The sequence below is a fragment of the Desmodus rotundus genome, chromosome 2 (assembly GCF_022682495.2).
Source record: "Desmodus rotundus isolate HL8 chromosome 2, HLdesRot8A.1, whole genome shotgun sequence".
Taxonomy (NCBI): domain Eukaryota; kingdom Metazoa; phylum Chordata; class Mammalia; order Chiroptera; family Phyllostomidae; genus Desmodus; species Desmodus rotundus.
In genome coordinates, this window is record NC_071388.1 from 134,661,240 (window position 1) to 134,686,391 (window position 25,152).

The window sequence follows — 25,152 nt, forward strand, 5'->3', positions numbered from 1 at the left end:
ACTTTGAAACTTCTTGAACAAGATTTGATTTCCTAGAAGTGCCTCGCTACTGTTAGTTGAACAAATCTCTACAATAATGATCTATAATTCAAAAATGCAAATTTAATCAAAGTACACTATTTCTACAAAGACATTGAGTGATATCACCGTGACACTAACATGACCTGTTGCTAGAGCTACAGCAACAACAAATTACTAATCATCAGAGTATACCTCGTATTACCAGTTCGGTAACGCTTACTAAATGGGTGTGTCAAACTTACCACCTGTGAGGCCAGACAATGTGCAATGGTCTTTGCTGATCATCAACTCCACTAGAAATGTCATACGAATTTTGTTTTTTTTCTCCAGGACGAGAGCTTGAATTACGTAATGAGTCGTGCATTTTCCAGTGTGACTCCTGCATTAATGAGCTACCCAGGTGTTCTGGTTGTGCGGCATCACGAGGTCCAGACTGTGACTCAGCATTATCCAACATATTCTCAGAACCTCCCTGCTCCGGAGGGAGAGGGAGAGCTGTGGATGAAGCAGCACCGCCGCCTCCTCGAAGGCTGAGCATCTTTTGTAAATGGGCCATTTTATGCTTGGGCATGAATCTGTCACAAAAAGGAAGGGCAACACTCTTTCAGTATTTAAAATATACTATTTAAAATATACCTTTTACCTTTCTGTAAGGACATGACGGTGATGTATGAAACTGAGAAAAAATGAGCACATAACAAAAACTCTGGAAAGAGAGCAAAAAGTAGCAGCCATAGAGAGAAAGTTCCAAAGTTTGAAATTGGACCTGGTTGTCGTTAAATAGTCCAAAGACTTTCTGTGGCTATAAACCCGGTACCGCACATACACAGAACGAGAGGAGAGCGAAGGGTTCTCACTCTGCCTTCACCTGTCTTTCTGGAGCTTCAGTTTGCTCACCACATGCCCCGGGGCTTATTTTCAAGCTTACTTCATTATCCTATAAAAATGCTTCAACTTCCTTGATTACACTGGGCATTTCGGCCCACATGACTTTTCTGTATTCCTGGGCACCCGTACACGCTTTTCATTAAAAAACCTTGTTAATATTTTGTGAAGTCGATTTTATGTTACTGATTGTAGAAGCATCTGCATAAAATGAAGTCAAGGATTTCACCAAATACTGGGGAGCCCACCAGCAGTGCTTAGAGAGACAGAGGGAGAGACGGACGGGAACGACCAACTCGCTTGTGCTGGAACACAGTATGTGAAGGATGGGCACTCCAACTTTTAAAACTGAGAATGAGAGAAATTCTGACAGAGGAATCAGTAAAGCCTTAAAGAGAGTTTCAACTGAAGAATTTAGAAAGGCAGAGAGGCGAGATTTCTGGACTGAGGGGACAGTGCGATCAAAGAAAAGGGGTGTGAAAGAACAGGAACTCTTCAGGGCATGACATGCAGCCCTAAGAGGCTGGGGCAGGTCCTGAAGTCTAGAGAGGCACACTGGGCCACCTGAGCCCCTGACCCACCCAGAGGCTGGGCCCCTTCCCTGCACTGTTGAATAAGTGAAGAAATGGAGAGTACACGCATTTAAGAGGTAGGCGAGGGAAAAGAACCACAGAAGGAGAGCAATAGGGAATATGTGGGAGAGTAGAAAGTGAATCTGAGACTGTAATATCATACAATTGAAGTGAATTAAGAGCCCCAAAAGAATATGTAAAAAAATTATCAACAGACCTTAAAATGTGTAAAAGGGGGTGTAACACACTGCAGAGGTGCTACAGTACCAGAAACAACAAGTTGTTTTTGGCCTTGTTACCTAGAAGATCACTGGCTACTCCAAGGGCAGTTCCTATGCAGGGAGCAGGCAGAGGCCAGGCTGGAGGTTAGGGTGTGTGCATGGTGGCAGCGGGGTGGCAGAGAAAGAGCAGGAGAGAGGAGAAGGGCGTGAGTGGCAAGGCAAATTCTTTTTAATAGGGTCTGTGTACACAGGGGTATCCACCTGGGGGGTCACTTGGGGATACCTGCCAGGGAAGGTAGCAGGATGTGAACGAAACAAAAGTCTTACAAGGTCAAAGCAGAAAAATGACATACCTTGGGTGGAATAACTGCAGGGGTTTTTTGCGGGGGGAGTTGGGGCTTATAAAAGAGAATTAAACCTAGCTTTCTCACAAGCTGAGGGAAGGGAGGAAGAGGAAGTGGGAGAGTTTCAGGTGGAAGTGTGTGGAATCTAAGGTGTGTCGCCAAAGCATTAGGAGGCCGTCTATTTCAGGAGAGGTGGGTGGAGGTGGAGATGCAGCTAAAGTAGTGGGCTGAGAGCTCATCACTTTGGAGAGGGGTACAAGGCATTTGTTTACTAGTTCTGAAGGCAGGGGCTGATGAGCAACACTAAGGAATGGTGGGGGTTCCCCTGTGAGCTGGAAACAAAGCCTGGTGGTAATATGCTGTGTACATTCCAGCATCAAAAAGCTTATTTGTGGGGGCTGGGGGGGCTTCTGTGCTTATGTCATAAAGCCCCTTGAAAAAACTCACCTGAATGGATAAGGAGCCCCCTCACCAAGAAATAAGCAGATAAGTATACATAGATAGAGGAAACTCAAAGAATGGTGCCTACCCCCTTGGTATGCCTTAATAAAATAATTAATTCTTGACTTACAATGGAAAGAAACTTGGGCATGTACGGGTAATGGTTTCAGAACTTGCAGGTCCCAAACATTTAAGGGAACTACCCAACTTTCATCATGATACAAATTCAAAATACTGAGGAGAATCTAAGGAACTAAAAATCAATTACAAAGTTTCCATTGATCAACACAAAAAGTAAAAAAAAATGAGTATAATAATATCTTCAACTTCTCCTAAATAAATAGAATAAATGGGAAGAGAAGGAAGATCTGTACATATTTGCAAAACAACAATAAAACACGTGAAGTAACCTATTGGTTTAAGTCAGATAAGACATGCCAGGGAAGCTTAGAAAGGATTTTAACAGAATCACAAATTTAGTGCATGAAAAATTCACAGTTAAAAAAAATGGTGGGCATTAAAACAACCTATCTTCATTGTGGAAAACAGTATCATGGCCTATCTTACTCATAAAATCCATTTGCATTGTCCAGCATGTGAGCAGACTCGCACATTAGAAGAGATGGGACACAGTGGGAACTGGGACCTGGTGGGGAATTCAGCTGTGGGCAAGGTGCTAGGCCCGCTTTTACCCAACTCGTTTCCTAGCTGCTCTCCAGGAGGGAGGGAATGCCCTGTCAGCACAGGCTGTGGACGGCTGACTCGGCAGGTGGTGGTGACGCAGACAGAGCATCATGGGAACAGAAACCCAAAACGCAGCTTGCGAACATTATGAAATTGAAAAAGGACTCATGGACATGGAGAACAGTGTGGTGACTGTGGGGACAAGGGCCATAGGGGACTGAATGGTAATGGGAAAATTACAATAAAAAATAAAAATAAAAATTTTAACTAAAAAAAAAGAAAACAGAAAAATACAGCTGAATATCAATAGGACACATGGAAACAGGGTTTGGACTGTCTGGAGTTGGAGAAGATGAGCCTGTGCCGAAGTGACCACCAGTAACCTACGGCACTTTGTGAGACAGCGTGCTGTGCGGGGAAGGGTGTACCGGGCCCGAGCGGCCCGGTCACTGTGTGAATGCTGACTTCATCTGGGTCACCTGATAACTGCACGTTTGAAAACTAGATAGTTCTTAGAAGAGCAATAATAATGATTAAGGCAATGGAAGAATTGATTTATGAGGACAGATTAGAGGACTAAATATGAATAGCTTGGCTAAGTGACAACGAGAGGGGTATATAATAGGAGTCTCCAAGGAAAGAGCCTAATTATTTAGCCTGCTACAAGGGGGCATAACTAGGAGTAATGAGATGAAATTAAGAATGGGAAAATTTAAGCTGAATTTCAAGAAAAACTCCCTGATTGTATAATTTATTAGCTCATGGAATAAATTCCCTATGGAAATGCTATAGCTAGGAAATAACAGGGCTGGACAAAATACCAATAATAATATAGATAATAATCCAGTCTTGAAAGAAGGTGGTTACATGTTATACTTGCCTGGTTTACAATATCTTTTCATGTTTTTAATAGTCTTATTTATATAGAACTAGTTGTTACCCAAAGAAGTATTTAAGCAATTAGCTAAATCTAAAAAGAAATATGTCCTTTAGGTAATGGAAGTTAAAATCACCTCAGTTTTCATATGCTCTGCAGCAGTAAGCTGAAACAATTTTTTACTACTTTGTTTCAGCAGAATTGGTCTTGAAGCAACTGGACAAATGTATTATTAATATTTCTTTAAAGAGAGGACAAAACAAAATAAAACAATCCTCATCTACCATTCCACACAAAGTCCACTGATTCTCTGTGCCATGGAGCTCTTATTTTCATAGACATGTTTAACATAAACAATTTATTGCCATAATAGAAATCAAAAAACTTTATTCCAGCTTTTCTAAATGTAGCTCTATGGTCAATTACTTCACATCAATACCAAGATCAAATAGGCATAATACTAACAAGCAGTTTGCTTAATAATAGTCACCACACTAATTAACCCATCCAGAACATTCCTAATCAGACGCTATTTGTAATGTACAGTTAAGAGAAGCTTGGCAATAAACCGTACTATGCTAGAAAATAATAAGTTACTGATGGGGGGAAACTGGCTCTTCTACAGAACTGGACAGACTTTGCTGTCCTGGCGTTAAGGCAATGAAGTGACTATGCAAATAGGCACATGTCTGAACACCTCCCTTCCCTTCCTCTGCCTCAGCTCCGATGGAGGTGCTAATGAGAAGAGGAGAGGTCCTGAGGTAAGGAGCGAGAGGAAAAAAAGAGTCGAAAGAAAACCAGAGAGTTGCCTTTCACAGCGTATGCCCAGTTTACTATTTAACAACCTCCCGTTTTTTTCTTAAAGAAATGCCACTGTCCCGGTTACTCATAGAACATCTTTACCTGTTTCCGGGTCTCTCAGAAGCTCTATCAGAAACTGTGTTTACTTTCAGACGTATTCTGATTATTGTAATCACTTCCAATCTGTTATTGGCCATGGGACCCCACCCCAATTTTTCCCAACCAAGAGTCAATCTGTGAAACAGAAGAATAGTCTATTGACTGCATACTCTCCTTTCAAATGTGTGCCTTCCCTCTTGCCTCTGTCCCTTAAAGTGGCTCTGGAGCCACTGCCACAAAACCCTAATACATGCTGAACGATCCTGAAAGACACAGCAGGACTAAGTACGTTCTAGACCCGAATGTCATCGCTTCCCCAACCCCCACATCTAAACAAACAAACCTAGAGCTGAACCTATAGGAAGGATCAAAGGCCTTATTCAGATTAGTCAGGCATAGACCCGATGTGAGAGAAGAATTAAAGGTTGTTAAGACTGATGGCAGATACAGGAAATGCTACAGGTACCTTAGTTATTTCTGCTGACACTGAAAGGCTAGAGTCTTGTTTAGTTCACTAACAGAGGTAGTCAAGGGGAATATTTTAATACAAAGCAGGTGAATTAAATTTAAGACATTAATACTGATTCATCTGTTACTGATGAGAATGTCACCGCTGAAATGTATGTCATGGTGGTATACACTGCCTACAAACATCTTTCTGAGAGATTTCAGTAAAACGTACTTACTATAGTGAGTTCAACCTACAGTGTCTCTTAAATAATACCTACAGATAAAGTCCTCAAGACAGAGGCTATGAATAGTCTCGCTTCTCAGATCAGATTTGGAAGACAACATGAAAAAAAAATGATGCAAAGAGAGTATAATTGATCAAAGATTATTCCAAATGAGCTCCAATGAAGAAAGAGGATAGCACTAGCAACTAGAATAAGGAAACTGGTCTGCAAAGGGGAGGGAGCTGACCAAGCTCAGCCCACAGCTCAGGGTTGGGGGAGGGAGAGTAGTATGGCTACTGTGTTGTATCCTTTAGGTCGGGGTTTGACAAGGTGTGTTTTGTGCAATGCTAGTTCCATGGGACACATGGAGGTGTTACACTAGAGAAGGTTTTATGGGAAAAAAAACTTTGGAAAATACTTGGGTAAACAAAGTTCAACATTTCTTCATCAAACTTCCCATAGCACATGCTAGTGTGTACTATACATATGTTCACTCATTCATTCTTTGTTAATAGCTATTTATTGAGCACCTTTTATGTGACAGGAACACTGAGAGTATTGTTTCCCAAACTTGACACCTAATGGGGCAAGGAACCCCCACCCCCACCCAGCTAACCCAAGGAGGTACCTTAAGAATTCATATTCACCGTCTGAGACCCTGGGGGGCATGCGGCCATAGCTGGAGTCTGAAAAGCATGGGAGCCAAATGAGTGCAGGCACATCCTACATTTCAGCAATGGCAGAAGGAATGGCAGAGTGCGCGCACATGAGAAAATCATGAAAGTCCAGACCAAAGGCCATACACCAAGGCCACCCATGAGCAGACAAAAGGAACTTTGAAAAAAATCAGAACCTGTAAAAACAAATGACAGAAGACAATGTGGTTCAAGGCTAATATGGATGACAGCAGAAAAAAATACCATTCTCTTTTATCACAGCAATTTCTGTGAATTCCTGGATAGAAAACATATTGAGAATTGAAGAGAAAGGGAATCGGAATCAAAGATAAGTAACTTTTCCAAAAGCAACTGGGAAGACATCCACACAGTTCAGTGATCTAAGTTCTTGGGTGATTAATAACAAAAACTATTCATTGTTTCCAAACAATGTGTTGGAAATTAATTACAAAATTAACATTTTTAGAATTTAGCCACATAAGCAAATATCCAAGATAATTAAAAAGTCATGCTAGTCCACATGTGTCCAATATATCACTTATATGGTAAGCAGATTTATATAAATCTATATAAACCTATAAAGTTTAAGAGTAAAAACCCTGATCTAGTGTTCTCATGTGGGCAAAAACAACCCCATACTTCTTGCCATACTATCTTCACTACATAAAGGAATCACAGGCAAAAAGAGCCACCATAATTAAAACTAGATGTTTGGAGACCACAGCACTGAACAGAAAGACTTACTCTTGGTGGTTGGTTGTAGGGTGGCTGCTCTTCTTTCCTGGGGATGGCTAAGGGCTAATACTCATAAAATCAATGGCACATATCTACGAAGGCTGTTCCAATAAGGAACCCCTGGCAGGACATTATTTGAACGAACTGGAATCATAGACAAGTCAATCACAACCCACAAGCACAAAGCACAAGTGCTTTGGGAGAACAGCTACGCAACGCCACTGTGGCTGGTTGGGCCGTGTCAATCAGACGCTCAGCGTTCGGGGTCTGAACCGAATTTCACCTCCCACGGTGCAAACGTGAAAAGCCAACATGAAATACTGACAGCAGCCTGTGAGAGGATGCTGGGCAGGATGGTCTCGCTTGGACCACAAAGAATCTGTTTTGTGACAAGATGGGAATACAGGATCCCCAGAAACTTGCTGCAGTTAAAATGGACAAACAAACTCACTTGGTAGCCTGAGAAATGCATACCCAACGTAAGAGCAACTTTGTGGCTATCAGGCTGGCCTCGTTAGCCATGTCTGCTCCCAGAGATGACACGCTTAATGAAGGCAGCATCTTCTCTTTAAGGCTGCCCTTAAGAGAAGCTTCAGCTTCCTCTCTCCTGTGTAAGGTCCATAATTTCTTCCCTTATATCTGTCCTTTAAATAGTTGGGGTTATTTATGGCTGTCATAGGAAAAGATGGCTCTGTCTCCATGAGCCTATTCCTTTTTATTTATTTCTGATCATCATTTCTAAAAATCATTTCTGAAAATCAAACACTGTCCATTTACCCAATTTATACCATATGGTTACATGGCCTCTTCTAACCACATGGTTTATGTGATTAGCACTATTTAACTTAAATAATTACATGTTACTTCTCCCATTCTCTCCTGATTTCAAAGTGTTTTAGATTGTATACATTGCTAATTTAACTGCAAACTAGTATGAGCAGTTTGTCTTGTGCAATTTTATAAAATCCTTTTATAAACTTTTAACATACTCTCCCCTACATAAAAGTTAAGGTCCTTACAAGTGTATGAGAATAAGAAAAGCTACCTTGTATGTTGACAGAACAAATGTTTATCAAATCCAGAGCCATTCTTGTGAACAGATGTATTATGCTTACTTCTCATGCTCTCCACTCCTCCCAAAAAGAGATCTATAAGAACAACAAACTCCTCTAGTTTATACAAGGTTTACTATAGTAATTCAACACAGCTAGCAAAGTTGTAGGCTAAACTGCAAAGAAATCATCTTAATTTTCCTACCTCCGCTTTAAGTGCTCTCTACCCACTGAGCCTTACCTCACTTTCTGATTCCCCATCCCACTGCACCCCCACCCCCGGCCAAGCACCTCTCTGCATCCTATACTGGGACTAAGCCCCACTTTCATCCAGCCCCGAATCATCTCTCCCTTGTTAGTCTTGTTGGAAACTAATCTCAAATTCCCACAACGTATTAATCACCTTCCACGCTCAAACATACCTTTAAGGTACGACAGTAAGCCTATGGGAAGGATTACTTTGGGAGAACAGGTGGAGAGAAATCTCTGTGAAGCACCTTAAGTAAATCTACTCCAAGAATGGGAATGCTGAAGGGGGAGAATCCAGGCTGTGTTGGTGCACAGGATTGCACGGGCACTGCCTGTATATGTGAGGTTATTAAAATCACTTAGTTTCTCTGAACTTCAGTTTCCTAATCTATAAAATGGGACGATATATTGTGTTTTGCAAATTTATTGAGAGATTAAACAAGAGAACATGTGTTGGTAATGACGTGCAGGGAAGCTGAGTAAATCTAAGTAAATTCGCCATTCCCTTGCTCTTTCATGCAATACCCATACTTACGGAGTTAATCCTAAAACCATCTTGGGTAACGTGGCATTTTCAAGTTCATCAGTGAATGAGTCACTGGATTAAATCAGTCAACAAATATTCATTCAACAAATATTTAAGCTTTGTCTAACTGGAAGAGGTTATGTCTGTATTTACAAAGCTTTTAGTGAGTATATGGTAACATTTCATACTGACCTTTTTTGGTCTCTTAGCCCCCCAAATTGTAAATTATTCATATTACCTTTAAACTAAGCTGTGTTTACCAATGCCATTACTAAAATGATAAAATTTTCAACTCAAACTTAATAACTTGCTCGTTTTGTTTCATTAATAGCTCAGAAGCAAAGTTTCAAAACCTGCATCCATTCACCTCACTCAATTTAATGATAGTATATAAAAAAGGAAAAAGTTCCCAAATGTGATACTGAAGTAATCTCTTTCAAGCAAGAGGAAGCAGTTGTCTCACTTGTATGCAACTCACCGGGCTGCTTTGTAAGGGTATGTACCTTGTGGGCAAGTAAATGTTCTCAATACACTGGGAATCCCAGGTCTTTTCCAGGACCAATAAAGCATTGAAGGAAACTCTAAAAACAATCTCTAATTATGTGTTCTGTTCTATGATTTTTTTTGTTTAGAAGCCAGTATTTGGAGTTTGAAAGCAGAATGGAAAATTTGCCGGTACTAAAGAAAGGATCACTTTCTTCTTTCCAAACAAATATAAAAACTCCCCTATGACCCTGTTTCCAACGGGAGGGTGTCCTTCAGAGCATGACATCATTTTGCTACGTAAGCCCTAACCACCAAGTCTGGAGATAGACAGGATCTTTGGCAGGTAGCTAGGGTTAAATGAAGTCAGAAGGATTAGTCTCTAATCTGATAGGCCTGTGGCCTTATAAGAAAAGGAAGAGATCTTTCTTCTCTCTCCTTCCCCACCTCCATTCCCACCGCCACATGTAAGGACACAGCCAGAAGGCAGCCATCTGCAAGCCAGGAAGAGAACCCTACTCAGAACCAACTGTACTGGCACCCTGATCCCAGACTTCCAGCCTCCAGAGCTGTGAGCAAATACATTTCTGCTGTTTACACCACTCAGTCTACGGTATGATTAATACCATGGCAGCCCCAGAAGACTAATACAACTGGATGCTGTTGTGGAAAAAGCAGAAAGGGTCACCACCACGATGTGTGGAGTTTTTGTGTTGACAAAGAGTGACAAGAGAATATTATAAAAGGGACAGCTAACCATCAAATATGATATGAGAATGAAGGGAATAAGGAGACAATATCTGTGAATCTTACTGTGAAACAAAAGGTTACTTCTTTATATTAAATATGAAAGTTAAAAATAGAGAACTGAACTTTATAAAAGGAATTTTCTGTAAAATTTTGCCTGGTTGTGAATAAAGTCATTAATCTCTCTAAACCTGGGTTTTCTTATCGATTCAATGAGAATGAGGCCATTCCTAGATTTCTCTTAGAAGAATAGGATTAAAACATCTCATAAAACTTACTGATTATCTTACAATTATTACTAAGGGGCAAAATGGCATACTGGGTCAAGCAGGGCTCTACGCACGTTGTCTGGCTTCACATTCAGGGCCTATCACATTAGCTGACCACGGGAAAAGGTCTTAGTTACCTCACCTGCGAAATGGAGATAATACTAATGCAGCTTTGCAGAATTACGTTTCCGTGCTGCTCGGCAAATGGTAAGAGCTTGTAAATACTGTTATTTTTGAATATTGATGGCAATGGTGGAGATCATCATGATTATGTTGTCATTGTTACTAAGGAAAAACTCCACATTCTAAAAACTCTCAGCTGAGACTGTACTGACCTTTTCATAGTTAAGCCTACTCTATAAACCAGAGACCCATGCCTTCTGAAAGGCATATTTTCCTTAACTCTTACAAGTTATACGGTAGCTCTCCATCCATTTTTCATTTACTTTTTAGAAGCGTTACTTACAAAGAATTTTCTGAAAACCCTGCTCTAGTCCCTCTGGTCCTCTGTACTCACATGGGACTGCCCTGGACTTTCAGACTTAAGGCAGGCATTTTAATATGTTACCATATTTTCATTTGTTTACTAATCAAAGGTTTGTACTCATGCCTAGAGGCACATTAATTACAAAAATGTCCAATGTTATGACTCAAAAATATATATTCCACCCTATTACTTGTTTTCCTACAGTACTTTTTTTCAACCTTTCACTTTTCTTCATGTTTCCTTTTACTCCATTTTTTTTTCTAACTGAGCGGTCCCATCTTTTCCCTTCTTAAGGCTGCATAAACCAAGAAAGTAAAACCAGGAAATTTAAAACATCAGTTTCCAGGTCTCTGAAGCATGAACAGATGGGCATCAAAAATCCAGTTCTTTTTTTCTTCCCTTTTCATTTGCCCATCCACAACCCAAATAAATCAAAATTTCCAGCAAATACAACTTCCAGCACAACCCTCATTTTATGTATTCCCACATTAAATGCTACAGTGCTAAGTACTAATTCACTCAAGTTCTGATTCTATTGCTGCCTAATTTTTGACCCACAGAAATTAACTCTCTTCCAAACTAATATTACAAGATATAATTTTGTTAATTTTATATTTGAAATAAAGCCTTTATGTGCGCCAAGTGAGTGTACTAACACTTCTACCTTGAGTTTTTATACTTTTTAGAATTTCTAAGTTTTGAAAAAAGGGAGTAAAAATGTAACCGGTGAGTAAATTGCTGGGTTATTAGAATATAACCAAGGCTTGAAGGTAAAGATAGGTCTGAAATACTTGACCAAAATCCTGGGTGAAAAAGGCTCAGAGGAGAAAACCACTCATTCACCAGTCAGGAAAAACTGCAGTGCCTACTATGTGCCAGGGAGATGGATGCCCTGATGAGATAGCACGGTACATGCTGGATCAGGGAAGAATGGACATCATGACTATGAGAACCCAGACCTGGAGAGGCGTGAGTGCCGAGGAAGGCTCTCTAGAGAAGGCAATCTCTCAGCTGAGACCTCAGTGATGATTAGAAGCCAGCCAGGTATGGGAGAGAGAGGTAGGGTGCTTTAGAGTATGTGAAAAGGGCCTACAGAGAAAACACGGTCCAGGGGTAAAAAGCAAAACATTAATAAGGTCGGCACAGGAGTGAAGGAAAGAGTGGGAGTTAAAAATAAGGCCCCATAAATAAGCAGGGGAAGCTTTTCTGCCCTTAATATCCTAAGTGAAGAGGTTTGGAGCCATTTGGAAGTTTACAGGGTCTGAATAAACACTGACTGCAGGGCGAAGAATGGATTGGGGAAACCATGGCAGACCAAATGCCAATTTCAAGCACCCCTGCTTTTTAAAACAATGGTATGGGGATCTTTAAAAAGGCAGAGACTCTCAAAAACAAAGAGAAAAATTGAGAAAGATGACAACAGAAAAGAAGTGTCAACTCAATTTCAGAAGACAGAAAGCAGATGTATGAGTGTTGTTTGAGCAGAGAGAAGAAGGCAGACCGTGTCTGTAAGTGCAGGTGATTTTGCTTGTGCGTGTGGTGTCAGCCGAGAAGCAGCGGCTCATTTGCTGCAGAGAAACTCCAAAAGGCTCAGGAACTGAACACACCAGGTACCTCTGGAGGTGCATTTGCAGAGCAGAACTAAAAACAGAACTGGTAGCAATTCTATATAAAGTGAACTCAAACCTTCTGATAACCTCCCCAAGTCTACGCAATCAGGCAGTTGTCTCCTCTCTCCATCCATCATCTTCCACCTCAACACCAGAAAGGTGGCTTCTTCAATAGAGGGGCTGAATTACAGAGACCAGGTGAGGCTAAAGCCACGGGCGAGGGAAACTGGGTGAAAGTATGCCCATTGATTGGTGAGACCTCTCAGCGCCCTTCCCCATTTGGTTCCCAGACAGCTGGAGATTCCCCTTCCAGAAGATTACAGGAGCCTCTCTGGAAACCAGCTGGACTGGTCTGGTGACACTGACAGTGGCGAGGCCAAAACAAAACGAGGAATCCCTGTTTGCTCCGCCTGTGAGAAAGGTCACTGGTCAACAAGCACTGACTGGAAGGTTCTGACTGTCTCACTCTCAGAAAGTCAACGGAGAGCTAGGACATCAGACATTTGAGGAAAACTTTGAACACACAATAAATATGACAAAGCAAACAAGTATAAAAAAGGAAGTTGGAAGCAGTGAGACAACATGGAGAGTAGAAAACTTAAAATAAGAATCCTACAATAGCCATACTGATAAAATAAGATTTTGCATACATGGTGGGAAAAATAGGATGCAATAAGAAAGGACATTCAAGGATAGAAAACAGTGTTTGCAAATAAAAATGCCATCGCTTAAAAAGTATCAATAGAAGAATTGGAAGATAAAGTTAAGAAAATCTTATGGAAAGCAGAATATGAAATCTTATGAAAATAGAAATAGAAAAAATGAGAGAAGAGAACAAAATTAGGTCAATTGAAGATTCATATTGACTAACAGGAATTGAAGAAAAGTGAATCCTGAGAAAATCATGGAAGAGAAAAACCAAAGAAATATAAGGCAATTCTTGGTACTGAAGGAAATAAGTGTTCAACACAAGAATGACACAAAAATCCCATCCAAGTAGAATCATTACAGAAGTTCAGAACACCAGGGTAAAAAAAGAAACCTGGTAGCTCTTGGGAGAGCAAACGTGGGCAGTCATGTGCAGTGGATCCGCAAAGGACCGGAATCCGAGTTCTCAACCAAGTTCCAAAGTAGAAAACAATGGATCACTACCTCAAAGCTATGAGAAAAATGATTTGCCAAGAGCTCAAAACTCAGTCAAATATCGATTAAATGTCACATCAAATGTTTTCAGACATGCAAGGTCTTAAGAAAGGTTAGCTCCCGTGTCCATATTCTGAGGAGATACTGGTGGATGTACCCCCACTGAAATGAGAGAGCAATATAAAAAAGAGAAGGACATGGAATTCAGGGAAGAGTTGACTCAAGGGTGCAGAAAGCAACCAGAACGAACAGAAGCAAAAGAATCGAGACCTCCAGGGTGGAGGTGTCCAAGAAAAAAAAAATGGAAATCATATGTCTCCTGATGTGGCTGGCCACATCAAAAAGATGAATTAGTGACAGAGCTTGGGAATGAATTTGCAATAGTAGTACAGAAAGCAAGGAAATAAAACCAACGCAATAATTAGCTTCAAGAAAAAGTGAAGAGTTGTTCAGGAAAGGAAACCTAATCGCAGAATACAATGCTGCTCAGCAGGGAACAGTTTTTACATAGCAGCAATGCTAGAAACACAGCATCTCTGATGAACTAATAGCGGAGGCACAGCCGTGCTGGGAGGCTAGGGTGTGTGCATGCGCATGCGTGCTCGTGCTGTGAGAGACCCAGCTAAACCATCGTTGCGACTGGCAGGGAGTCAACAGAGTGATAATATTTCATATTTAACAAATCAAGAAATAGCAAAATAAGAAACAATTAAGAGTTTTGTTAGTGGTAGCCTCTGATGGGGGAGGAGGAACTTAGGGGTTAGTAGGATTGGAAAAGGGGATTTTCCCTTGTATTACAGACTTGTTTTGTACTCTCTGACCTTTTACAATTAAATATATGATTTATTTTGAGAATTCACGATTTTCATCGTTCCTGAAATTTTTTGCCCAAATATCTCTGAATATTGCCTCTAATATTTTTCTCTAATTTTTCCTTCTGGAACTCCTATCAGACATGTGTTTTCTTTTTCTTATTTTTTATTTCTTAAGATCTAATTTCTAGGTCACCAATTCTCTCTTCACAAATGTCTAATACTTACCATATCCACTGAGTTAATTTTAATGAATATATAAAAATTCTACTTGTAATTTTGTAGTGTCTTTTTCTATTTCTCATGCTTTCAATTGATTTTTATGCTTTTCATTGTTTTAAAAACCTACTTTATCTTCCCTATACAGAAGTTTTAGTATCTGAAGTTCTTAAACGTCTAATCTTACAGTACATTTTTAGAGTTCGAGGCAATGTTCCACTGTTCTCTGACTTGCTAAGCTGGAATAGGTACCAGACAGAAAACATCAGAAGAGAAGATTCTGAGGAAAGGCAGGAAGGACGGTTAGTTCACATTTAGGAATTGATCGGTACGCCAGGGGCGAGCTCCAGAGTCACTAAAATGAGGCAAGAGAAAAAGGTTTGTACCCAAGTTTTATTCTTTGTTAAAAAAATCTCATCAGCTTTCTAAATTGTAGATATTTACTCACTATTGGGCTGCCAGCAGGCATTCAGAGAGTGCTCTCTCAGACTCAAATTGCTGCTGTTACAAGAAAAAGAATCAGAAAAAAATCCGCCATTTTAATGTGTGGCTGGATTCATCTCCTGTAAGCTTTTTAAAGAGGTGTATGCTGGTTGTTTAAAGATCACAACAAGTAAGGTCATCTTTCAGGACACACTGGGCAGTATTTTGATGTTGAACATTATTTGCAGAGGAATTTTTTATTTTTATTTTTTTAAACTTCCACTTCAAAATATCCTGTCTTTGAGCAGTGGGTTCATGAGTATGGCAAATACTTTCAGTAGGGACTCATACGAGGGGGAGCCTCCCCAAAACGGAATTTACTTATTTAAAAAATCATGTATTTATTCTTACATGTTTAAACTTTAGTCACCTTCAAAGTACTCTCCCTGTGATGCAATATACCTATTGAGACATTTTTTCCCACTGCTCAAAACAGTTTTCAACCCATCGATTTTGATGACTTTTTAGTGCTTCTGCCATTTTTGTATTGCCTCTTCAACATCAGCAATGTGTTTCCCTCTGAGGACTTTTTTCATCCAGGGAAACAGAAAAGAGTTGCTCAGGATAGGACTGGGTGAACAGGGAGGGTGGGGCATGGGGGTCATGCCAGTTTGGGTCAAAAACTGGTGAACACTCAGCACAGTGTGGGCAGATGTGCTCATAAATCACCCATGATGAAATGGGCAAATGTGTTGAAAGAGTCTTCCAAAGAAAAATTCACTGAAGCCTAACATGGCCTCTCACAACACCACCAGCTGGCACACTGATACAGATGGGTTCCTAGAACACTCACCTAGCAGGGGAAGCCTGTACTACATGGAGCCAACCCTCCAGAAGATAATTGCTGGTTTTTTATGGGGTCCCTCCTCATATATCCACCTACATTTTGTACTAACATTATTAAGGATCATAAGCATGGAGATGTATAAATGTCTCTTTAAATACTAAGTGAGATATAAGGGGAAACTGTATACCTTTAACCATATAGTAAATGTCCTAGGAAAAGTAACTACTCAGTGGCGTTCTCATATAAAACAAACAAAATTCTTGTAATCTTAAAAATATAATTATTCCATAATTGAGCTGTACTGAGATTCCACATCTTGTTGGCATTGCTATTTTAAAGTATTGCAGAGGCCACCTGAATTGTCAATATGCGGCCTATTTATACCTATTAAACACACAGTCACGTATGGCAGAGCACAAGTGCTTTCTAGGCGTCGAAAGCCAGATTATGGTAGAACTGAAGGTCAGTTTGGGCACACAGATCACGAACGGTCAGCCGGCCCCGAGCAGACTGCCGAAGGCTGTGTAAAACCAACCCGTGTGTAGATGTATTCCAACAGAGAACTACAGACAACAAGCCAATGAGACATCCAAGTTTCACTATATTATTATCTCGGTTAAGTCAGAAATAACATTTCAATTTTATACAACTCAAGTTAAAACAAATCTTATTCTTTACTTCCCTGTAGTAAGTAAATGAGCAAAAGCAACTCTCCCAGGTTTCTGGCCCACAGTAGATGCCCATCACGTACTTGCTGAATGAATGCCTTGGCGTGAGGAAGTGGAAAGGGCTACGCGTATGCTACTCTATCCTTTCCTGGGTCCCGACTGTTTCTGTATACTGATGTGTGGTTTGGAGTTTGGATAGGTTTCATTTAAGTGGTTTGCATATATGAAGTAGAAAGAGGTAAGGTTGGCTGAAGGGTAATTATTTCTTGATGGAAGAATATAAAAGTATAAACAGCTCAGCTATTCCTTAAGCAAACTCAGCTCTTCAATTCTGATCTACATTGCAAATAGTATCCAAAATAAGGTTTTATTAAAGAGTGACTGTCACGTCAACAGGAAAGAGAATGAAGACTTGCTATGCAGTATTATCAGTTATATTGAATTCGTTGTCACCAAGATCAACAAAACACTGCTTCGAAGGACTACACACTGCGACGTGGAAATAGCTTTGTGATCCTGAACCCTTCTTTGACATCATTATTTTTTCATTTTACTGTAATGGGGTACACCTCTGGGAGTAATGAATATCCACTTATTGGTAGCTTGGGTCACTATTTAAAAAGTAATAAACTAATCAGGAAGTATCTTTAAAAACATCATCAGTGATAACTGATGATCCATTTTGAAAGAAAAAAAAATAGAAACTATCACATGATATGTCCACGACACAAAATGCCTATGTCGCACAGTGTGAAATGGGACTTTTCCTGTTATCTTGGCTTTTCAGCTGAGGTCCTAACACCAAGAATCGATACAAATGCCAAACTCGACGCACCTCTGCAGGACTTGCTAAAGGTAAAAAAATTCGAGCTTCATGACTCTCATTCATCACTCTCTAGCAGCCTAACTACAAGGGAAAAATTCACAGGGGTGGATGGCTTCATGAGAACCTCTCATAGAGACTTGGGATGTCTGCCAGAAGGGGAGACTGGCATCTCCTTCCCCAAACTGGATGACTGCCAAGCTGCCGAAACTGAAAAGCCTGCTTCCTCCACTTCCTAGAACAGAGCTCAGAAGTGTTCTTGGGAGACGCTACTGCAAGCACCCCTAAAAAAGCAGGCACAGATCCTGATGACAGCCCTGACTTCCAGACCCCCAGGTGGAGGGATGACAGAAGTTGTCCACGTGGCAGGGCAAGAAGTAAGGCAACAATGGAAACAGACTCCACTTTTACCGTTTGGAAGGGATAGGATACCTATTTTTCCTCTCTCTGCGGAATACGCTTGAGAAGGCTGCCTGAAAGGCAAGGGATACTCCTGGGGCAGGAGCTGAGAGAAGGAAGTGATCAGAGGTCACCCAAGGAGGGTTTCATTCACGACAGGAAATACATCTGTGTGTAAGTCTCCACAGGAGCCTCAAGTCTCAAAAGAACACACCTGGGTCCCACACAAAAGAGCTGGTATTTGGCTATTTCCCGAGAACAGGCATTTGACTCCCAAGAGAGATCCTCACACAGCACCAGCTATGTGATAAGCCTTCCTCTCTTCCTCCAGTCCTTCCTCCTGGTCCAGACCCTGCACACGGGCTTGAAGGAGGGGGTCAGGGGAGGAGGCATGAAAGAAGGTGTCCAACTGGGTTATTGAACAGGTTGGACTTGATGGATATAATGCGGGAACAACTTTCCTTTCCTTTCTGACGCTGCCTTCAAAAACACTTTTGAATCTCCTTTTTCTTCCTGTTGTTGACAACTTTGGCAGATACCTTGGCTTTCTGGCTTTTGATTATTTTCTTCTGGTACTGTTAGCATTTTTTCCCTCCCTCTCATGTATAATCTAGGAATCGAAAAGGACTTTTAAAATACGGCACTAGAGGTAGACACCATAAAAGTAAAAAATTTGTCTGTGTAAAAATAAAAGTTTTTAATATATCAAAAGCCTCATAAATCAACTAAAAGGCAAGATACAAAAGTGAAAGAAATATTTGAAACATATACAACAGATGAAGAATTAGCCATGACTGGTGTGGCACAGTTGGTTGGGCATCATTTCACAAAGGGAAATGTCGCTGGTTCGATTCCCGGTCAAGACACAGGCCTGGGTTGCAGTTTTGGTCCCCCATCCAGGCACGTACGGGAGGCAACTAATTGATGTTTCTCTCTCACATCAATGTTTCTATCCCTCTCTTTCTCCCTCCTTTCCCCTATCTCTAAAATTAATAAAATCTTAAAAAAAAGAATTAAGCAGTTAACTCTCAGAAATCAATGGGGCTAGGTGTCAGAAAATTCCAAGTTCAAAGAGCTTTGCTGCTGTGTGACCTAGAAGTTGTATGACTTCAGGTGATTCATTTGACATCTGTTTCCTCATCTGTAAAGGGGGATTAATACCACTGCCTACACCAATGGGTTGTGAGGAGAGTTACGTAATCTAAGGTACGTGAAACACTTAGCACGGTGTCCAGCGAAGAGTCTGTGCTCAAATAAACATCAGGTTTGTGTCCTTATCACCATCATTAAATCTCCAAGTGGCTATTTATGGGCAGTAAAAATCAATTTATAAGCCTTCTTCCTCTTATTTATTTATGATCTGTACTGCCATAATTTTCCACAATAAGTATGTATTAGTTTGTTGGAGAAAATACACGAACTACTTAAATAACAAAGAATGAGAATGAAGGCATTTTGATTAAGAATATCTCCACCAATGTTGCACAGAAAGGCAGCTACATGTTTCTCACTTGGGCTAGAGTTGAAAATCCGTTTAGTTTGTTGTGTGTAATGTCCCTCAGAGTTACTGAATAGGCAGAAGGGTTCTCTTCCAACATAGGCAAGAAGCATCTGCTCATTCATGGATAGAAATAAGTATCTAAGCGTGAATTAGGTTTTCACCGGTCAGTGTATATATACACAAGACAAGCAAAAGGCATAAAAGCTTTAGAAAACATTCATAGGAATAGGACCAAGCATTTGGTATCACAGCTTTATGCCATGTTGTCATGCCAGGTTTTCCTTGGGTATCATATTATCTCATTTACTCTAATGAAAAATTACTCCCAGGACTCAGTTTCCTTTACTGGCATCGCCATTCATTCCAGGCACAATTTTATAAAAATAAGACGAATGGAAAGATACTGATGTCATTGTCAGAGGAAGCAAAACCACATGAGAGGCCGTGGCTCTGGTGCTCATTTAGGTTAGATCGAAGTAAGAGGGAAGACGTTCTGGGATTTATGTGTCATAGTATTTGAAATGGCTGCCCTCCACAAACAAGCCCAATTTACAAGAGAGGAACACAGAAGGTAGAAGAGGGTTTCAGTTTTTAAACTACGTTACTGAGTACACATTTGCTTCTAAACTTTAAAGCTGTGCTGACTCGCATTTGGATAGAGTTATAGCATTGCTTTAAACACACACACACGCAGACACACACACCATGGAGGTAATCCAGTGACTCCTGCAGCACAGATGTGCACAAGAATGCTCTCAGTGATTAAGATAGGGCTTTAAAGTTAGCTAATTAGAAACATCTCTCTTTCTATGATCAACAATGATACTAGGCTCCGAGATGCGATCAGTGGAAATTTAAATTTAAGTTTAGATTTAAAATTTAAGATGCACAGACACCCTTCGGACCTGCTGTTGCGTTTAGCTGCCTTAGTGGGAGGGCTTTGAGTACCTGAACTCCTTCAATCAGCTCGAACGGTTTACAAAATAGAATTCTACTCATTTGATATTATTAAACAGAGCTTCTCATAAACAGCTTTTACCCTTTCTTGGAAGGGAGACTCACATAAATGTAATATTTTAAAACCTCTCTTGATTGAAAGAAATCACTGTCATCACAAACTCCACACCACGCTGCTCTACGAGCGTCCCGATCCTTTTTCAGAAGGCCCCAGGGTCCCGAGAGGGCAAAATACACCCACCTACGGGCAACTGTTTAGCACAGTGCTTGGCACAAGTAGTTGCTTAAAAAAGTTTCAGTTTTACAGAAATGACGGTTATTGCTGAGGAAAGTGAACCTAAAGAGTTAGACTAACTATATGCTTATTTTTAAGTTCAAATTCAATTTTCATAAGACTTAATAAATAACAAATTCTTAATCTATATGCTATACTATAAAAACATTTCTGCCATCGGAGATTTTAAAGTTACAGTCGCATGAAGGTCTGAAAGGTCGACTGAAACTGCTTCCCATTGGCCTCACACCCCCACCCAAGGCACGTCCATAGACAGCACAGGGTCCCTCCCAGTCTCTTGGGATCATGTCAACATGCCTTGTTTCCATGGATAGCAGAACAATCCACCTGCCCTGGTGTACCAAGGAACGGATCAACGTAGTTCACCTTCAAACAGATACACGCATGTGTTACTTATCCACTGGAAAATAATATGAAGGTACTCTTTGAAAGAGGCATACTCGGTCATCTCTACTTGCTAGGATTAAGGAAGCTTCTGGGGTTAATGGCATAGGTACTTATGTGCAAAACTATGTACCTTCCATCATTTGTTTACATGTTGTTCACGACTCCAGAGAGCCTGACCACAGTGCCAATTAAATTCCGCTCTCACTGGGATCACATGCGTCCTCAAAACAGGGCTGGAGAGGTAGGGTGTGTGTAAAGGTCCTTCAGTAGGAGGGGGAGTTTAGCGAGGTGCCTTTAGAAGCAAATTGCTTTGGACTCAAATTTCAGGGTCAGCACCTAATGGGTAAAGTCACCCTGGGTCAGTAAAATAACCTGGGTGAGCCATTGGTTTTTCACTTATTAAATGGGTCTCTTGTTTCTTTTGGCATAATTTGTAGTGATTCTTCTTATTTTTCTCTAATTGCATAAGGTTACATAGGCAAAGTACAAAAGCAACTAAATGTTATTGTGAGATAACATGATTTTTTGAAGAATGCTCTGCACAAATATCATTATCAATGATATCAATACATTATCAATACATTAATTTGTTTTTCAAGCCACAGATAATAGGAGTGAACTGGGTTGGAAAGCTGTCTAGAGTAGACTTTGCTCTGTGTTCACAGAAACAGATATTATCCTTCACAACAATAAAATCTGCCTGTAATGCCTTTTCTAGAGAAATTTTCTACAACTAGCAAAACTTGATGGCACAGTTCTTTGTAAGTTTAAATCATGGGAGAGACTGTGAGTAATTTTCAAGACATAAATCGTGTGTCACACGTCTTCAAATCACCAATTATTAACCTGAAGACCCTAAATAGGCTTTGGGGAGTCCTTGAACCCCCTGTAATTATATAGAAAATTTTGTGTGTATGTGTACTTATTTGCATTTTTCAAAAGAGCGAGCCAATAAATTTCATCTGACTTCTAAAGAAATTTATGACACCCCAGATGGTTGAGAAGAATTTATTCATTCCATAAATATATTTTATATGACTACTCTTTGTTAGGCACTATGCTAGGCATGGGAGCACACGGAGGCACAGAGCTTGACCTCTGCATTTTAGTGGAGCCATTTCCAACCGGTGTGCTACAAGAATTTTTAATATGTGCTGTACCTGACTATTTAGTCTGGGGCACTGACCCCCTTTTACCTTAGGTTGTTAAAAAAAAGACATCAGCTAACCCATCATGAGCTCTCAGTGGGAATGAACCATGCACATATAGGTCACTAATACAGTTGCCTCTCAGTGGTCACATCACATAATAAGGTTGTATCTGATCGGTTAATTCTTGGTACCACGAATCCTTATATACAAGTATAGGCACCTGATTTTTAAAAAAGTTACCCTGGAGCAAAAAGGGTACGTAATTGCTACTATTATTTTTTGTGAATCAATCAAAATTATACCTATTTGTAGTCAGATAGACAAAAAACATATTTTTTGGTGTGCCACAGCATTTTAGTAATTCATTCATGTGTGCCATGATATGAAAAAGGTTGAAAATAGCTGTTTCAGTGTCTCGCAACTGACCTGAATACGGGTGGTGGGGTAGAATCAGTACTCTTACCACCCTGGAAATTACCCTTCCCTTCCAGTCCAACCCCACTTTATCGAATCTTCTTTCCCAGATCTCACAGTCCCCTTGGGACAAACTCTCCTTCATAAAATCCATATACCATATACCGCACCATCCTGATGTCGTCCTGTCTGCTGTTATCCTGAAAAGTGCACTTCAAGGCCCATCTCCCTCAGGACGGTTTCTCTGAATGTTGATGACTACACGTGTTCTGCCGCAATCAGATACCTTCATTTTTCTTTCTCAATTAAAAAGTCAACTCCAGAAAGTAGGAGTCATGTCTTGCAGATGATATTTTTGTTTGTGTTCCTGCCTAGGCTGGGTCTACTCTAAATGCTAGTTTGTTTCCTGCTAGAGAAGATGAAGAGACTTAAAGATGTGTCTTTAGATTAAACAGAAGCTGAAGGAGCTCTTCTTAGAAGGAAATCCAACAGAAAAAGAAGGTAGATAAATGACAAGAGAAGAGTCAGCAAAAGAATATGTGCCAAGGGAGATGGGAAGAAAAGTATGCAACTGGAAGTACACTAGGTTCTGTGCTCTCCACGGAGGGTGATTCCAGGGCACCACAAAGCTCTAGGAGTGTTCTCAGACCTTAGGAGGTAGGCACAGTGCTGTTACTAATTGCAGCCAGAAGGCAATCCTCACGGAACTTGCTCATTCCTGTGAGCCAAGCTGTAGCCAAGCTAAGGAAGAGGCAAGCCGTCTTCCTACAGCGTGCATCTTAGTGGGCGACGGAGCTTGCTGAGATTCGAAATGCACCCACTTCTGTTCACTTGAGTGGGGATGGAAATAACTGCCATACAGAGCTCATCATGCCATGGAGCTCACTAGCACTGTGCGTCAGAAGTTTTAAAATACATTTTAAGATAATATAAAATGCTAAGAATGTCTAAGACCCATCCCCGGAAACTGACATGGGATGCAGCCTGGGCACTGGTACTTGTTCGGACCAGGTGACTCTCACAGTCCACTGGAGCTGGGAACTGCTGTAATTATAGTGTAGGAAGAGAGTGCGAGAACTTGGTGGGGAGAGGGTGGTGGGAGGGCATGGCTGGGTGGTGCTTCTCTTCTTTTGAAAGGAAAGGTCATAACCTTGGAAAAGAAAGTAGGCTCTAAGGGACAAACAGATGACCACATGGACAGCACTAAGAGCGGGTTTTATAAACTCCAACGGAAGGAAAGAATACATTAGAGAAAGTGTTCTTCATGAACTCAGAAAATGATATCCCTAATTTGCCAATATCATCAAGAAACCTCTAAGGTGAATTTTAGAAGAAAGGAGGGGAGAAAAACACTCAGACATAATTGTAAAACCCAAAACCGTGGGGCTAAAAGAAAGCAGCAAGTGGTAAAAATGTCCTAGTTTCAGGGAAAAGTTAAAGGGAAACCTACTAGGATGAAAACTCTGAGCCTAGGGGGTCTGTACGCCAATGCATGATACGTGAACGAGAGAGTGGGGGCGGGGGGGACACGGGGTGATGACTAAAATGCAAGCTGTGGAACTGCTGGGTTCAAAGCCTGTCCTCATCACTTAACTTCTCCAAGCCTCAGTTTCCCCACAGGTAAGCTGAGAGAAATGTATCTACCTCACAGAAATTACTGCTAGTTTAGTATATTTAGCATCAACTGAATTTATAGATGTTAATTACCTAGTACTGAATGCGGCACCTAGAAATTACTTACTAAGTATTAGATTTCTAATATTTGTGCTATTGTTAAAAATAAACCCTGGCCAAAAGGAAAACTTAGTTCAAAAGAAAACATTTGCTCAAAGGAGAGAGCTAAGGAACGTCACGAAGATCATAACATCTGCCGTGTAGACTACACACCCATGGGTGGAAGCATTTCGGAGAAAAGAGGAAAAATGGTGGTGCTGTGTTTTGGGAGTGCACTCCAGACTGCCAGATGAGGTAGAGAATACAGTTTTGTAACAGAGACTACAAAACTGGCACAGCAGTAACATAAAGTAGTGGTGCAGGACTTCAACCATGAGGACACCATCTGGAAGTCTCGCTTGGCAAAAACACAACATTGGATACATTCTTGACTTATTTTTCTAAGAGTTTAAGCTCTTAGAAGGCAGATGAAGCAAGTAGGGAAACTACTTTTCTGGACTGAAATCAGACAATCTGAAATGGAAGGGTGAGTAAGGGATGTGGAAATGATCAGGAACTTGAAAGAATGTGGCCAATTAGCATTGTGAAACTCTTAGCAGCACAGGAAAAATATGGTGACTAAATGGAATTTGTTATATGCTTAGGTTAGAGAAACGTTTCCAAACCTTGAGAGAATACATTGGTATTATCCCATGGAAAAGATGGCGTGGAAATTACAAAACACATTCTAAATTATAAAAATAATGGCTAATTACAGAGAGAGAGAAATGAGAGAAGGAGTCTGAAAGCAGAGGGACCCCAGGGTGTGAGCGAAGCCATGTGGATGCAGAACAAAGCTGGGAAGGGGCACACTTCATGTTTCCGGGATTCTTACAGTCAAGAAACCCACTTGTTTTCTGCTGCTGCTTGTTCTCTGTGCAAGCGGGCAGAACTAGGGTGAATGGGTTTAGTGGGGAAATCTCATTTTCAATCTTTCTAAGGCAAA

The 25,152-nt window shown here is 40.7% G+C and overlaps 1 protein-coding gene across 8 annotated transcripts in view; it reads right to left on the bottom strand.

Moving 5' to 3' along the window:
• Positions 1-25,152, bottom strand: part of GTDC1 (glycosyltransferase like domain containing 1) — a 369,716-nt gene that overhangs the window by 59,412 nt on the left and 285,152 nt on the right. For all 8 annotated transcript variants that reach the window (XM_053918630.1, XM_053918627.1, XM_053918633.2 and 5 more), the window contains one exon: positions 264-596. In XM_053918630.1, the coding sequence (XP_053774605.1) occupies positions 264-596 (333 nt within the window). The remainder of the gene's footprint in view (positions 1-263; positions 597-25,152) is intronic.